The 18,369-nt window shown below is 39.5% G+C and overlaps 1 protein-coding gene across 1 annotated transcript in view; it reads left to right on the top strand.

Moving 5' to 3' along the window:
• LOC117347248 (sialic acid synthase-like) overlaps positions 1-13,393 on the top strand; it is a 179,281-nt gene extending 165,888 nt beyond the window's left edge. The window contains exon 6 of the mRNA XM_033917915.1: positions 12,913-13,393. Coding sequence (XP_033773806.1) covers positions 12,913-13,137 — 225 coding nt within the window. The 3' untranslated portion in view covers positions 13,138-13,393. The remainder of the gene's footprint in view (positions 1-12,912) is intronic.
• Positions 13,394-18,369: the final 4,976 nt, after the last annotated feature.

Raw genomic sequence — 18,369 nt, 5'->3', positions numbered from 1 at the left:
ATATATAGTTGTCAACAATCTCCCATGATTCTTCATAATTTTAATGTCCAAAAAGGCGATTTCCTGATAGCCAATAGTTGCTGTAAATTGGATATTAGAGTCTATCTGATTTAGCTTTTCCACAAACCGATGAAGGTCAGCTTCAGTGGATGACCATATACAAAATATATCATCTAGATATCTTTTCCAAATGATCATGTGGCAAAACAGTGGCATTTGGTATATCTGCTCCTCCTCCATGGCAGCCATAAACAACGTGGCTAAAGATGGGACCAATGATGCTCCCATCGCAATATCATGGCGTTGTAGATAAAATTCTCCATGGAACCAAAAATAGCTGCGAGTGAGCACTAGCGTAGCCATTTCCATCAATATCTCAGTTTGATATAAGAGATCGCACTGTTTGTTTCATGAATATTTTTTGAAGCAAGGTGAGAGCTTGATCCACAGATAACAATCAAACGTGACTAGCAGCCAGTGATCATCTACCCCATGAACTTCAGCAAGCAGTCCTTAACATGTTGTAGTATCCTTTATATAAGATTTTACATTCTGAAGTTCTTGTTGAATAAATATATCTAAGAATTTTGATAATGGCTCCAATGGAGAGTTTCGCATCGACACGATGGGACGACCAGGGGGGTTAGTTAGTATCCTTATGTATTTTCGGAAGAAAGTAGATTTTAGGAGTAACATACCATTTTGGATTAAGAAACGTAGCCTCTCGTGTGGTAATCATCTTAGCTTTATATCTTTCGATATCAAAGTAGATATTATCAATTTCCGATCCAACACTGGGTTTTTCCCTCAATTTTAAATAAAATTAGAGTATTATTTAGTTGACAATGGGCTTCACTTAAGTATTTTTCTCTAGGGAGGAATCACTATCTCGCCTCCCTTATCTGCCCGAGTAATAATCAAAGAGGTGTCTTGTTGCAGTTCGTGTAGCGCTAACCATTCTTCATAAGATAAATTATAATCCATTGAGCCTTGATTCTGTTGACGTTCCATCTCTTCCACATCCATAAAAACTAGGTCTCGAAATGTCATTAGGTGTGGATTGGAGAGGCTGAATATAGCTATTCGTGTTTCAAACGCATCATATCGTGTTGTCAGAACAAATCCTAAGCCCAGTTTTAACACCGCTTCCTGGGCATAGGATAACTGTTTACATGATAAATTCACTATGGGGATTGTTTCCGTTGTTGAGACCGGGTCTGAGGGCCTAGGGCATATCCCTGTTGTTGCTGGAATCCAACTCTTCTTGTTCCGTGATTTTTTTGCCTGCTGCATTGTCCTCGCTATTGAAAACCCCCTTGGCTCTGCTGACCAACATTGGCATTCGATCGACCCCCACTTCGACCACTTGAAGAGCTGGAGTCCGTGGATAATTGATCATTATCAAATGGCTGCTTATTAGTTGCAATGTTCCCTTTAAACAGCCACAGATATACTTGATTATTCAGATAATCCCGCTCGTCTCTTCTGTATTTTTTAAATTTCATCTGTTTAATGGATTCTTTATAAACTATCCATTTTTTGAATTCTGAATCACTTTCAAGTGTATTGAACTCTATATCATTCCTACATGCTTGTTTAATCTCTTTTTATTAGCTCTTCAATGCTGTGTTTTAATTCTTCCTCTAAACACCGTAATTTGTTCAATAATCAAAAAGCATGAGGTTCCATGCTACATTTATTAGAATGGCGCATCCATTATCTTTAAATTGTTTATTTTGTGCAAACAATGTAGGCCCTTTTTGTATACGTAACCCATGTGGGATCATGGCAGAAGCCACATATTGAGCTAGAGTATTAGCATGCAAGTTCAGCTCTAATGAGCTTCTATTTGTTGATTTTCCAAATCAAACCACGATGATGATCCCATCGCAGTAGTTCCTCCTTCACACAGAGTAGGTCTATTTATTAATTCCGTTCTTCTTTCTTCCGAAAAACTAAATAATTCCTTATTCACAGTAATTTGAGCCATCCATCTTCAAATACTAAGTGAATTTCAAGTTTCAAGTTTATTAATTTTTTAATATACCGACCATCAACTAGTACCTAGCCGTTTACAATAAAATGATAAAATAAGAATAGGAGTAATGCTTATAAAAAGTAATACTTATAAGTAAGAGGGGGGAGTAATGTACAATAGAAGACAATTTTCAACGATTCAAAGAAATCAGAAATAAATACACTATCTCAGTGGTGTAGAAAAGATTAGACAATTCTGATTAGGCTTTTAAGATTTTCTAACTCATCGGGTCTGGCATTCCTCATTCATCCATGTTATCTTATTTGTGCATATTATCTTATTTTTGCGTTGCATTGCATACTTAAGTATAAATTATTCAAGTGCTTTAAATAACTTAGCTTTAAAGTAGTGTTGTTTCATACTTCTCCAGCATTAACATAATGTTCCCTTTTGCCAACGCGTTTCGCCACTCTTTATCGATATGTCCTGAATTAATCATATCAAGTGAGAACCATAGAATAAACAACTGCATAAAACCTTTCCTTAATATAACATAGCCTAATCTACATCTAGGGCTCCTTTTACGAAGCTGCATTAGCGGCTTTATCGCATGCACCTTTTTTAGCGCGCACTAATCCCCGTGCTAGCCGAAAAACTACCCGCCTGCTCAAGAGGAGGCGGTAGCAGCTAGCGCGGACGGTAAATTAGGCTATGAAAACTATAACTAAAAGGGATATTGTAGCAAAATGGGGAAAAAAGGAGTTCTAGAAATAGCCAATGTCATGTATCCTGGGGTACCCCTTAAACTGAAACAAACATACAAAACTGATACCACATGGCACAGACAAAACAGAAAACACAACGTTTTAGGCTTGAAAACTGTTCTTCCATCTGTCAAGGATTCAGGGCTGAACTTAAATCATGCAGATAAACACACAGTTATACAAAAACAAACAAACATCATAGCACTAGACATATTTGTGTGTACATATCAGCAAAGTAAATTTCTATATAACATATGGCATAATAATCACATAATCAGAAAAGGCATAATCAAATGGTTTGGTGCCTAAATGTCTGCTGGAACTTCTGAAAGAGAGAACAAAGAATTTAATCACATGGCTCCGTATGCCTTGCCTATTTCATTCATAGGACATGAGAGATAATGTAGACAGGGACACAAACTTCTAGGTTGTGCTCCAATCTTTAAAAAATAAGCAGAACTTACTAGTTAAAGCAAGATACATTGTTAGGTACAGAAGGTATTATGAAGTATTGCAGTGTCAATGCTAAGAGGAAAAAAGAAACATGTTAAATCTTAAAGTGCAAGGTCATTTCAAGGTTACTTGAAGCATAACTTTTTTCTTCCTTCTTTCATGTTCAGCAAAAGATTCTTTGTGCCAAAAACGGGTCCAGAATAGCTCTGTATGTATGCCAAATGAATGCCAAGAAAAAGAAGAAACATTTCAAATCAACACCACACTCAAGATCACTTAGAGCAAGCTTCATCCATGTTCTGGACCTGTTCAGGCTGACCTGGACCACCTGTCTAGCCACCTGGGCCCCTACTACACTCTGAGGAGTGGGCACTGCTGTGCAGAGGTCAGGTGCAGGCTAAATGTGTCTTCTTTTGTCTGCACTGTTGTGTCCTGGCCCATTTACATAATTACTATCATCATTGTCATCCTTTAAAACTTTATCCATTTCCATCTGGAGCTTTAACTACCAAGTTATTTTTAAGTTTATTTATTTTTCCAACTGTATTAAAATTTGAATTGATCGCTTAATCATACATTCAGGACAATACCCAATTCTAACAACACTTTTATACAAGTGTGCAGGTGAACAAAAAAAAGAATTCATATTCCAAAACATGAGGTACATGGACAGACAGACCTAAAGAACACCAGGATAGAAACACAATATGGAAAGCAAGGGAGACAATTTTTCATATACCACTGTTTTTAATTATTTTTACAAATACCCTCTATTATTTATCAATACAACAGTTTTTCTCTGTTAGTGGTTGATTTGTTTTTTTCCTTCTCACTGAAAGCAAGATAAAGGCTGAAAGCAAGATATTCACAGAGTAACTGTAAATACTTTGGCTCAAGAAAATAAATTAAATACTAGGGAATGAGTGAACTTTTCCCTCTCTCCCCCTTCTCTCTCACACATTCTGTATGTTTAAGTGGGAAGCAAGATAAGACTCTTAAGGATTTATGACATAAAACTGGCACACACACAAAAACATTTAAATCTTGTTTCTGATTACATTGAGCTCTGTTATACTCATTAAAGCATTGAATTGCAAAGATTTCTACACCTTTAGTTTAGTTTAAACGGGCTATTTCCACGGTAACACATCTAGAATTTGGCTCATAGCTAAAATGATAAGGCTTCCAGAAATGAAGTTCTACTGAAGTCCAAGAAAAATAATTGATGTGGAAAGAAACCAGTCATGAATATGTCTCATATAGCAAGAATCCACAAATTGACACAAAGATAGAAGACCTAGACTACCTTTATCAATACTTTAACGCAAACTTGTGGCAATAAAAGACAAGATTTGACTCTTTTTCCAAAGGAATCCTCAAAGTTTATCTAATTGAAATTCAACTCTCTGGTAAAAAATAAGAGGGCGCATCTGGTAAATGTATAACCATTGAGGCAAAATAATCATGTTGTAAAGTGCAATATGTCCCTTCAAAGAGACTAGAAAATGACACCATGTTAATAGATGAGTCTTAGTTTTATCTAACAAAGGTTGTATATTAATATCATGAAGTTGACTAAAATCTTGTGAAATCGATATACCAAGATATATTTATTTTTTCAGACACCCAAGTCAAAGGAAAAGTGCCATTCCATTTAGAAGGTAAAGATGAATGGAAAGGAAAAGCCATCGGATGAGGATGTTGACGGATGGCCAGTATCAGTGGTTCAAGAGCTAAATTAAATAAAAGAGGAGACAAGGGGCAGCCTTGTCGAGTGCCTCTATGGAGATATACGGGAGCAGAGAGAGAGTCATTAATTCGCAGTCTAGAATAAGGCTTGGTGTATAGTAGTCGAATCCAATGCACGAAGTCCGAACCACAGCCAAACCAATGGAGAGGTGGCAATAAGTGGTCCCACCTCGAACCATATCAAAGGCCTTCTCGGCGTCCAAGGAAATCGCTATCAAAGGATCAGGTGAAGAATGGGCGATATCCAAAACAGCATGGAATGTGCGCGCGTTATCACCAATAAATCGGGATTTCATGAAACCTACTTGATCAGGATGAACTAGACTGCCCAGAACCTTATCCAATCGTGAGGCCAAAACTTTGGCCAAAATCTTAGTCAGTATTAAGCAAAGAGATAGGTCGATAATTAGCCACCAGGGTTTCATCTCTCCCTGCTTTGGGTAAAACTATAATGTGCGCTTCCACAAATCCACCCTGATCCTCGGGATTAGAAAAGAGATAATCAAAAAAATGTTTCAGCAGTGGAACAAGATCTGCAGAAAAGGTTTTGTAAAATTCGATCGGGTATCCATCAGGCCCTGGCGATTTGTGTGAAGATAGAGATTTAATGGCTTCCAGAATCTCGGCCTCTAAAATAGGGGCACCAAGGCAGGAAGCCTGAGAATAATCCAGAGAGGGATGGGAGATGTCATTGAGAAAATCAGTACTAGATATAGAGGAGGAGGCAGTAGACGAGGAATATAAAGTCTTATAAAAGGTAGTAAAGAGCTGAGATATGGAGACATCATCAGTAGCGGAAGTACCATCTTCTCTCAATAAAGCTGCCACTCTAGACCGTTGTTTACGATTAGCAAGATAACGAGCTAAAAAGCGACCGGATTTGTTAGCGGAGATATAGGTACCAGTTTTGGAGATCAAGAAGTCTTGTTGGGCTTTAAGCCGAGATAACAGATTGAATTCAACTTTTTCTTAATTAAGGCCGGAGAGACCTGAGGTTAGATTATTTTTAAACCTGTTGTTTTTCTAATAGGGAGATGAGTCCCTCTCCAAGGTCTCCATGCTGGAAAAGTCATGACTTACGCTTCCATGCCAAAAAACTAATCACTTCGCCCCTAAGACTCGCTTTGAAGGCTTCCCAAATGGTGGTATAAGAGGGAATAGAAGAGGCATTGTTAATAAAGAATTCTGAAATAAAGCTACAAATTTTATCTTGAAAAACAGAATCCGAGAGAATAGAAGTATTAAGCCGCCAAATGTGATTCGGACATGTATAGTTCTAATTCCACATGTAGACCGATGGGAGCATGATCCAAAAGAATAATAGGGGTGAATAAGGGAAGCACGGACCAAGGAAGAAAGATGTAGAGATGAGAAAGAAAATCAATTCTAGAATAAGAAATGGTGAGGAGCAGAACAGAACGTAAATGAGCGTTCATCAGGATGAAGCAATCTCCAAGGGTTGCAGAGACCCAAGTCCGTGAATAACCTGATGAAGTTCAGTCCACGATTTTGGAGGGGCAGAACTGAGAAAGAGAATGTACTATCCTTGCTAACATCTAGTGGAAGGTTAAAGTCACCTCCAGTCATTAGAGGGTTATCGGCTACATTCAGCAATGTGTCTCGCAGCGAAGACATAAAAGACGGTATGTCGATGTTTGGTGTGTAAATATTGACGATGGAGAAGAATAAGTCACCAATTTGAACTGAGGTTTGCAAATCCATCTGCTCTCTGAGTCAGATAGTTGATGTAAGACACAAACTTGTAGAGAGGTTTTGAAGAAGATGGACACTCCTCTCTTCTTGTGAAATGCCGGAGAAAATAAATGCGTGGTATATCCTGAGACATGGAGTTTGGAGCAGTCTGTAGAGTTAAGATGAGTCTCCTGCAATAATAGAATATCGTAATCTTTTGATTTAAGATAATCTATAATTTTTTTACATTTAAGAGGTTGATTGATACCGTTGACGTTCCACGAGACAAGCATAAGGGATGACATAAAAGTAGAAGAAGAAGCGGATGTGAAAGAAAGTATGAGAGGGGATGTCCGCCCTGAACAAGAACATAGTAAGTGGGAAGAAAATGAAGACGTCACAGAAGAGAGAAATAAAGAGGAATCCTCTCCAGGAAGAGGGAGGGAGAGAGGAAAACACCAGTTTGTCAAACAAATGGCAAAAGAGCTATAATAACCCACTCAATACAGAAAATAATGTAATCATTTCAGATACCAACAATGGTAAATGCAACAGAGGTAAGTTACCCAAAACAGATAGGAGGGACACAAACTTTGAACATGTGTGGGACAAAGAGAGTATGTAGCCAAGTAGAGTACACAGTGTGAATAATCATATGATACAAAGTGTAATGTACAATACATTAACAGAAGTATAGGGTGTCTTTGAGATCTGCACTGTAACAAAAACCAGACCCAACAAAGTTGGGGTTAAAGTATGCATAATGGTTATCAAGGAGCCGTACATGAGTCAAGAACATGCAGTATAATAATCGGTCACATGAATATAAAACAGGGCAACAGAGATATATATATAATAATGGCGAGCCTTGGGGGACATAGAAAGGAGAGAGAACAATGGAACGAAAAATGCATTAATGTGACCATGGAGCAAAATAAAGAAATAAATATGATAAAGGATAATCACAGATCAAATGAACAGGGCAATATTTGGTTGTAATAATATAGAGGGGATGAACATCAAATAAAGGTGCAAAACAAATAGTGTGGATTCGTGTGGAATAAATATATCAGTAAGATGGCACTGCTTCAAGTTATGTGAAGCGGTGCATTTGGGGGAGATGACAGCATAATTAAAAGAAAATAAATATCATAGGTCATAATCATTACAAAATGCACGAATCATCACAAAGAAGAGGATACCAAAAAGTGAAATACATATTACAAGAAGTAATCAAGAGAATATAAATTCATTGAGCAAATAAGAAATCAGAGCCATGCAAATAGAGCAATAAAAAATTTCAAAACAGGAGCAATATTTCATCTGGAGGACAAAGCAGTATAGTAGAGAGAAATAAATATCATAGAAATTAATCTTGATGCATCGCCAAGTTCATCTGGGAAACATTACATCATAATAATATAAAAGAAAATGAACAATATGAAAAATAAATCCAAATACATAATAGAGTTCATCACGAAAGTAGGGAGTCCAAGAAGGAAAAGAGGTACTGGGAGAGATGGACCTAAAGCTGTGCATACAACGAGCGAGGAATAGATCATTACTGTGCAGGCAGTGCAGTGTACAAACATATTGTGGTTAATATTTCATCAAGGAAGTGACAGCATAATAAAAAGAAAGGAGAAAACATAATAAATAATCCAGAAACTGCCCATAAGACATCGCAAGGGGAGGGAAACTGAAAAGAGAAATATAAGAGGGGAGAGAAAGTCAGCAACTTGTAAATTCATCAAGTAGGCAGTAGATCATTACGGTGCAGTTAAAACAACGCTAGTTTATAAAATATACAATATTTCATCTGAAAAATATGGCAGAATAGTAGAATAAAAATAGATAACAGAATAAATAAACTTAAGACACCATGGAATTCATCTCAGAGGTAGGGGGTCCATAAAGGGAAATAAACATTACAAGGAATAAACCTAAGACGGTAAATTCAGCAATCAACAATCAAATCATTACTTAGTAGATGGTGATTCGTATATTAATAACATGGTTAATATTACAACGGAAAGACAAGATAATAAGGTGAAAAAAGAAAAAATAGTATAAGAAATAATCGTTAAACAACATAGAATGCATCACGTAGAGAAGGAAACCACAAAGAAAAATAAATAATGATAGAAGTAATTAGAAATTTGTAAATTCATCAAGTAAATAGTAATATACCACTGAGTAGAGTCTGCATTATAACTGTAAAGTAAAACAAGATGGGACATTATCAAGAAGGAGAGAGCCACGTGTAGTAATGGTGGAGGGATACGTAGAGATAGAATTGGACAAAATGCATTAATAATAGAGTGAGACTACGGGGAAAATAAATAATACAATATATATAAATATTAGTAAGTTCATCAGAAGGAACTATAGCACAATGAAGAGGAGGTAGGAAAAGGAGAAGGTCAAGAATAAAAGCGAAGATTAAAGCGATAAGGTATTAGGCAGAAGGGATGAGCAAACGCCCCAGAAAACAGTTGAAGTTGTACTTTACGAGCAGGCAAGCAAATAAAAGGGGTCAGATGAGGAGAAACGAGCGAGAAGTGAACACAAAGAAAAGTAATTATTCTGGACAGAAGCAGAGAAAGAGCCAAATATTTTGATGAGACAGGAAATAACATAGGACCGCCAGGAAATCGAGAGATAGGATAAGCCGAGATAAGCAGAGAGCAAAATGGTGATAGAAAAAAAAAAAAAGGGGGAAGAAGCAGAAAGCAAGAGTGAGCAATATCGTACGAAAATTTCGGGAGAGATAACAAGATAGGTCTGAAAATAATTGAGGGTAATCTACAAAATAGCACCATGGAAGAGATAAAAGAGGGAGAGATATAATGTCCCCAAGAAGTGAAGGCAATACGGCAGGCAAGATGAGGCAGGAGACCGTTCAGCACGAGGAGGCAAGTCCCAGAAGGGTGGCGTCGATAAGTCCAGTGCAAAAGGATTCAGCGAAGACAGTCAGCAAAGGATTATCCCATTTTGGTCTGGTGGATCCAGGCGCGCAGGAGTTCAGGATCCGAGTAATTATCAGTTTTATTCCAGTAAGTAACACGGAATCTTGCTGGGTAGAAAAGGCCATATTGCGCTCCTAAGTCCTTGAGATCCTGGTGCATGGCGAGAAAGGCCTTCCGTCTCGCCGGTGTAGTGGGAGCCAGGTCGGGCACGATAATGATCTTGCGGCCCTGATGCAACATCGATGCTTTCCCCTTCGCGGCGGTCAGGATCTGCAGAGTGTGCTGAAAGCGGAGCACCTTGACAACCAGCGGGCGCGGGTGCTTGTTTCCGGGTTGCAGGATGGAAGGAGAACGGTGGGCGTGCTCTAACTCCAAAGCCGGGGAAAATTCAATATTAAGAAACTTAGGAAGCCAGGATGTTAGGAAGGAGAGTATGTCGGTGCCTTCGGCCCCCTCCGGCATGCCAAGAATCCGCAAATTCGATCTACGGCTGCGGTTGGCCATATCCTCGAGGTCCGAGGATAATTTTAAAATGGCTGCTGAGTTGGCCCGCACTACCGGAATGTCATTTTCCACAGCCGCGACCCGAGTATAGAGAAGCTCAAAATGCTGTTGAGAGGCAGCCATTTGAGTGTGAATCGATTCCAATTCTTCCCACATGTCCTTAGATATATCCAGTGGGATTTCATCAAGGATTTTATGCTCTGTAGTTCAGCAAGAATCGGGTCGTTCTCCTCCTCGAGGTCCGTGGTGGCGCCATATTTATCAGGAGAAGGGGGAGCCGACTTCAGGTGTTTATTAGCTGGAAGCGCATCTGTTTTGGTTTTTTTGTTGGCCATAACGCTTAGTATAATGAAAATAGTGTATGGCAAGGCTTCAGACAAAGAAAAAAGTAAACGATACAAGTAGTGTTAGAACGATTATCTGAAGAGAAGGTGGGAGCTCACAGCTCATGCAGCCATGCTGTTTGAGTCCAAACCGGAAGTCTCAACCTGTTCACTGATGGCCTGATATGATCAATTTTTCAGGAAGCTTTTGAACCAATTTAACACGTGGCCAGAGATGCCTGTCATCTAGACAGCTTAGTAGTATGTCATGGTCTACTAGGTCAAATGTACTGCTCAGGTCGAATTGGAGGACTAGTACATGATTCCCTAAACTGAGTATGTGGGTGATGTAGTCCACAATGGAGGTTATGGCTGTTTCGGTGCTGTAGTGTGTGCAGAATCCTGATTGGTATTCGTACAATATTGAGAATGTTTCCAGGTAGTTTGTTAGATCAGTGTTGATCAGCCCTTCTATCAATTTGGTGATGAAGAGGATGTTGGCTACGGGTCTGTAGTTGGTGATTGTTGATATGGGATGTTTGTGGGTTTTCACAATGGGTGTGATGAGGATGTGGCCTAGATCGGTCAGAAATGTACCGTTAGACAGTAAAAGAGTGATCCAGTTGAAAAGCATTGCCTTGAAGGAGGTGGGGGCTGAATTCATGATTATGGGTGGGCAGTTGTCTATGGATTATGGGTGGCAGTAGGAACTGGCATATATTTTGTAAAGCTTGAGAAATTGGAACTAGTTAGGGTTTTTAAAGTGATTCCAGTACCTGTCTGCTGGGGTTGTTTCATATGGTCAATGGGGGTTAGTTGAGAGGAGAGTTTTGGAAGGAGGTTCTTAGTTTGAGAAATAGAACAACATTGAATGTTAAAAGTTAATGTTAAAGATGGATATAGGGCAGAAAGTGAAGATGGAGAGAAAAATAGCAAATGGATAAGAAGATCCTGGAAACAGAGTTAAGAGTACAGACAGAAGGAAGTGCAGCCAGAGACTGGGAAAAGATGGTTTGAAAAACAAAATCACCAGGCAACAAAGGTAGGGGAAATGATTTTGTTTTCAATTTAATGATTGAATTGTGTCAGTTTTGAGAATTTACATCCGCTGCACTGTTTAGGAAGAAATGCATTTGTTTCTATTTCTCTGGGGTTGTACTGCATACAGAGTCTTGCATCTTAGGGTTTCATTTGTATATATATTAGTTTGTAGTCCTGTATTTGCAAAGGGGCTATCTGTGTTCTTTATGTGTGACCAAGGCCAAGAGCTCTGGTAGGAATGAATGTTGAGAAGCATACAGTGTGCTATGTGTAGTTTAATTTTGTGGTTAACCATTATTTGCTGTTAATAAGATTATATTGTGTATGTATATATGAAAAATGAATGGAAAAAATGGTATTACAATTAGTAATTTTATGGGGGCAGGATCTGGGACAGAGCTTTCGGGCTCCCCAAAACAAAAAGCGTTTTGCTGCCTATGCCTAGAATGATTATTTGAATAAAGTTGAGATTATGTATGGTAACATCTATGAAGTGAAAATAACCAGGTGGATCACTGGAATGGTGTCTCAGGGTGAGGAAGGATCTACACTTCTACTAAGACTAACTGCCTCTTTTACAAAGCCGCGCTAGCGGCTGCCATATAGCAATGGCCCTGAAGCCTTTTAAATCTCTATGGGATTCGGGGTCGCTTGGCCTTGTAAAAGAGGCTGTAAGTATCTTAATAAAAAATTTGGCTCACAACTTAGCCTGTGTTTTAGATTTTGGCCCCTTATGCATTTGAGTTTGACATGCCTGCCTTAAATAAATTTTGGATCAATATTTTTAGGCAATGACAAGCAGAGTTTCCTAAATTGTGTCTATATAGGTACTGGGACTGAATATCTGGGTGCCTGGAAATTATGAAGCTACTGCTAATATTCAATGCCATATCCATATACGGTAGCTGACTGGGCAAGTTAAGACTGCCTTCTGTGCAGTCCTAAATGCCCATTTAGCTATGTGGGCACAGGCACTGAAGAGCACTGATATTCACTTATTTCCAGCTCCATCCCTCAAACTGCTCTAGCAGGCACATTGGATTTTCAGCAGCAATGTTGCTGAAGATTTAGGGATGGTTTGCTTATTGCGATTTAACATAACATAACATAAGTCTTTATTTATATACCGTGCTATGCCTTGCGGAGTCTTTCTCCTGTCTGATTAAATTATTCTGAGTATCAGTCCCTAAATGTAATATTCTGTCTAAATCTGAGAGATGGTTTGGGTGGTACTATGGAAGACTTATGACCTGGATGGGTACAAGTATGCAAACCCTTCTGTGCTTCTGTGCAAGCATTTTCAGTTCAAACCTCTTTAATGTTTAAATTGAGGCATTCCTGCAGTGTCTTGGATATGTACATGATGACTTTGATACTACAGTATATTTCATAGACCAAATCTGTTGCCAAATCATATCTTATATGTTTTGTTTCTACAGCTGGGCAAGTCAGTGGTTGCAAAAGTGAAGATTCCGACAGGTACCATGCTAACCCTCGATATGCTGGCAGTGAAAGTGGCAGAACCAAAAGGATTCCCTCCCGAAGAAATCTTTGACCTACAGGGCAAGAAGACCACAAAAGATATTGAAGAAGATGAACCAGTAACAGAGGATGTAGTTGAACACCATGAGCCAAAATTAATTATCTCTAAAACTCAAGTATGAAGAGATGAGCAAACATTTTTTGAGGCTGCTTTTAACTCCTAACTCCCACTCATTGTATGATATCTTTGTTCATCCTATCATTCTCTCTGCAAGAAACTCCCCAACCCCTATATATCCTATCTGTCTCTCCAAATTAGATTGTAAGCTCTCTAGAGCAGGACTGTCTATTACATGTTAAATGTACAGTGATGCATACACCTTTCAGTGCTATAAATAGTAGTAGTAATAATAAATTGGAACTGTGAAAGAAAAGTCATGGAATGGGAATTTAAATTACAGGTTCTGGACAGAATTGGTTTGTTTGAATCTTTGGGGCCCATGTACTAGAAAGCATTAAGGTCCAAATTGCATGCATGTCTTAAGTTACATGCGCAAATTGGTGCACAAAGCCAATTTGCGCATGCAACTTAACTGGCAATTAACATGTAGTAACTGATGCTAATTGGCACTAATTAGAAGTTATGTGCACTAGGGGGCGTGGCTTGGCTGCAGAGCGAGATGGATGCGTGATCTCACTGCTCTTCCCTCAATAGCACTATTCAGATAATCTGTCAGCAAAAGAGATCAAATTTTCTCTTTAAAATTGAATAATTTTTCTTAGTAACATCTACAGAAAATATGGCTTCTGGGAGACAGACCAGATTAGATACATCTAAGTGGGCACAACTAAATGGGCACAACTAAATGGGCACAGCTATGCGGGCTAAACTGGACCCACCAACTCCATCAAAAGTGCCTCTCCCTAAGGACACATCTGAAATGTTTGAACAGGTGATATTGGAGTTGAAATCTATAAAATAAATGCTTCAAGATAATACAATCAAGGTAAATACTTTACAAGAAGAAGTTCATACTTTCTCTCTGGAGTTGAAAGTATGTGATGCTAGGACTGAACAGTTAGAACACCGAGTTTCAGAAGCAGAAGGCAGTTTGAATCAATTTAAAAATGACCATAAAACACTGGCTCATTTAACCAAAGAACTGGAAGATGCCAATAACTGAAGCAGGAGAAATAACATCAGGTTATTGGGTCTTCCAGAAGGGATAGAGGGCTCAAATGCAATCAGTTTTTTAGAAGACTTTTTACCTAAACTGCTCTTCCTTAAACTGAAATATCCATTGGAAATAGAGAGAGCCCACTACATACTTTCATGTGCTGACAACAGACAAAATGGTCCCAGACCCATGATTTTCAAGGTACTTTGTTTTCAGCAGGCATCAGTGTTCCCGCTAAGCTGCGCTGGCGCACAAAATATTACATCGCAGCGCACAAGTTTCTCGTCACAGCGCACGGCGTACGGCAGATGGCAGGGCGGCGAGAGGAGAATCGGGCGAGTTGGCTCATAACTTGCTGGCTTTTAGCTCACAGCGAAAAAAGTTTGCTCACAACACCCGCCCGCTTAGAGGGAGCACTGATCTTCACTACTGCCAAACAAATTAAATTGCTGAAATGGCAAGATAATAAAATTCTTCTTTTACCTGACTTCACTAAAGCTACTGCTAATTTGAGAAAATAGTTTCTGCTCCTCCAATCTCAGCTGTGGCAGTTGGGGGCTAAGTATGGGCTTTTGAATCCAGCTGTCATGAAGATCACTTACAATAATAAAACAAGTCACTATGATGATCTGACTAAACTGCAAGAGTATATTAATCAGCATTTGGAACCTATGACATAGGGAGTGACAAGGAAAGACTGGATTTATTTTTAAAAAGTGATAAATTTTTTGTTTAATTTGGATTGTTAATGGAAGATCATATAAAAGTCTGGACAAGGTATTAGTTTTAATTTCTTAGAACTTAGTTTCATTTTTTTAAGGAAAGAATTTTTGGTAAACTTGTAATAGGTTTTAAGAGAGCCAATGGAATACAGGATAGTAAGTGAAGGGGCGGAACTACAAGGTGATTTTGTATAAACAAGATGGAGAAGCCTGTTATAACAACAGTGAAATGTGTATGTCAATTTCCTAGGGGCTTTGGTGTGCTTGGGGGCAAGGATTGACTGATTTAGCAGCTTCAGGTTACATATTGTGAATGGTGTTTCCATGAAAATAGAGTTGGCAAAGCAGGTGAGCTTTCAGTTTGTTTGGTATGAGTGCAGTTCTGCTGGAGTGTGGGCATAAGATACAATGTGAGAGCAGTAATGGTAATGAGGATTGTATTAACTGTTGTCCTATCTGTAACATGCCTTCTCAGCACCCGTTGTGGCAAAGTCTCATTATGAGAGCAAAACTCATGCTAAGAACCTGAGGATAAAAGAATAAAGACACTGTGGAGAAACTATTTTCAGCAGAGCACCCCAATAAACTTTGCTGGTCCTTTTATGCCCCCTAAAAATAAAAAGTTAAGACTCAACAGACTCAGACAAGTTTTGTGGACTTTGCCATACAACATTTAACAACCCACTGATTGCTAGGCACCATTATGTGGACAAGAAACACATGGATTTTTTGTGAAATCAATTCAATATCCTGATCTGGGGGCCAGTTTCAGCTAATGCCAGTCACTGTGCAAGAAAATGCTACTCCTTTGGGTCTAACAATGTAATGCCTGTATCAGGCTCAACACGTGGCCATCTTCACAGGGTCCCATCTTCCACAACCCTACTGTATTCTGCAGGGATAAACCTCTTGGCACCATGAGGGGAAACTATACATACATCGGAGCTATACAGTGTGCAACTGCGAGAGGAAGATACCCCCAGCTCACCAACATCAGCTTCCACACAGAATACCTTAATCCCATATAGCTGGGGTTCACATCATGGACACCTGCATCTCATTTTACAACCATCCCACCCTCCAGATCCTGAATGAGAGTCAAAGAATCTTGGCTGCCCAGCTGTGGAGAGTGCTTTCCAAATTGATGATTGGTGTGCTCCTGAAGATGTCTCTGTAACAAACTGATGAAGAGTGGAGGTTTTAAGGAAATGAGAGACAGAGTACTCGGTATAATAATTTAAAACCAAAAACATTAAAACTCTTCTTTAATTCTACAAAATCCAGAGAGACTCAGTAAATAAATATAAAAATAAAGACACAGTTTCCACAGGATTGTCTATTCAGTTCATTGGTGTTTCTTGATTGGACAAAAACTCTTTCAGTCTTTCAGGGTCTTCAAACTAGTAAAATCTGTCTTTGTAAGTAACTCTCATTAGAGCAGGATAATAAAGCCCATATTTTGCCACAATCTCCTTTAATCAGTGGCGTATCTAGCATATGTGACACCCAGGGCCCATCATTATTTGACACCCCCATCTGTACGAAAAACATGATTTTTAGTAACAAGCCATATGTCACCTAGGAAAAGGCAGCATCTGACATACTGCAGTGAGCAGTACAACATCAATACACCCATTGTAAAACTAAACAAGCCAGACTAGTACGGATCAATCCTACACCGTCAATCCTAACAGAAAACCATGTCTTTCAAACACACAGAACACAGAAAACACCGTCGCCTAGTATGGAATATGTCATCACAAACTAACCCCTCCCCCTTTTACAAAACTATAGTGTGGATTTTAGCCACGGTGGTAACAGCTCTGACGCTCATAGAATTCTGAGCATCAGAGCTGCTACCACCACGGCTGGGGCTAAAAAATGCTCCACAGTTTTGTAAAAGGGGGGGGGGGGTGAAATAGAAATACATAGACAAAGGTTAAATTGAACCAGCAAGAAACTGGACTCTGCATACAATGTAACACCATAGAAACAGTGACACATGTCTCCTAAAGCAATAAATAAATAGAAAATTTTTGTTCCACCTTTGTCTTCTCTGGTTTCTGCTTTCCTCATCTTCTTGTTACTCTCTTCCTTCAATCCACTATCTGCCATCTCTCTGCCCTATATGGCATCTTCTCTCCTATGCCCCTTCCAGAAACTGTATGCCTCCCCCTTCCATCTCTCCTTTCACCCCCATTGGTCTGGCATCTCTCTCCTCTCCTTCCCTCTCCCCCACCTCTCTTCTGCAATCCCTTTCTTCCCTCATTTTCCTTTTCAATTTATTTTCTGCATCTATCTAGATTACGTTCTTACTACCCTCTCACCAATTTCCTTTTTTACTGTCTACCTACAGCTCACCACCTCTTTCCCTCACCCTCTCCAGTATTTCCCTAACACAATCCTTTTCCCCCCATCATGTGCCCTCCTTTTATTATCCCCTCCTTCCATCACGTGCCCTCTTTCTCTATCCCTTCCATCTAGCTAAAGAAGCACTGCCTGGGCTTTGCCGTCCCCAGTTATGTCTCTAGCAGGATATATATTTCAAATCTGATATATTCTAATGACAAAATAGAAAAAAATGATTTTTTTCTACCTTTTGTTGTCTCTGGTTTCTGCTTTTATCTTCTTTCCACTCTTTTCCTTCCAGCATCTGCCCTCTCTCTTCAATCCAGCATCTGCCCTTTCCATCCACTGTCTGCCCCTTCCAGAAACTGTCTGTCTCCCCTGCCATCTCTTCTCTAGACCCCCCCCCCCTTTGGTCTGGCATCCATCATCTTCCCTCTGTTCCCTCATGGTCTGGCATCTTTCTCCTTACATCTCTGTTTCCCTCCCCCCCTGTGGTTTTTAGCATCTCTCTCTTCTCATTTCCTCCACTTAGATCTGATATCTCTGTCTCCTTCCTCGTTCTCTGGCATCTCTCTCTTCTCTCTCTCTTCCCTTTCCTTCTCTAGTCTTCCTTCTTTATTTTCTGCCTCTGTCTAAATTAAATTTTTTCTTACTATGCAGTCCTCAGTTTCCCTCTTTTCACTATGTCTACCCACAGCATGCCACCCCTTTCCTTCACCCCTCCACTATCTCACTAACTCTATCTAACACTAACTCTATCCACACATCTGGAAAAATTCAATATCTTAAATGACAATCAATCAGGCTTTCGCTCTGTTCACAGCACCGAAACCATTATAGCCTCTCTACTGGACCACCTACATACACTTTTCAGCCAGGGCTCTAGCGCCTTGATCGTCCAACTTGACCTGAGCAGTGCATTTGACCTAGTCGACCACACCATTCTCCTTGACTGCCTTGCATACATCGGCATCTCCGGCCAAGTCCTTAACTGGTTCCACGGGTTCCTACGAAACAGATCATACAGGGTTTTTAAGAACGACTCTTTCTCATACAGCTGGAACAACTCCTGTGGAGTCCCAGAGGGCTCCCCTCTGTCCCCCACCCTATTTAATGTTTACCTTGCCTCCCTGGGAAACTTTCTGCAAAGTCTCAAACTCAAATT

Source organism: Geotrypetes seraphini, chromosome 1 (assembly GCF_902459505.1).
Source record: "Geotrypetes seraphini chromosome 1, aGeoSer1.1, whole genome shotgun sequence".
In the NCBI taxonomy this organism is placed as follows: domain Eukaryota; kingdom Metazoa; phylum Chordata; class Amphibia; order Gymnophiona; family Dermophiidae; genus Geotrypetes; species Geotrypetes seraphini.
The sequence above is the reverse complement of the archived record's forward strand: the minus strand, read 5'-3'. Positions and strand labels throughout refer to the sequence as shown.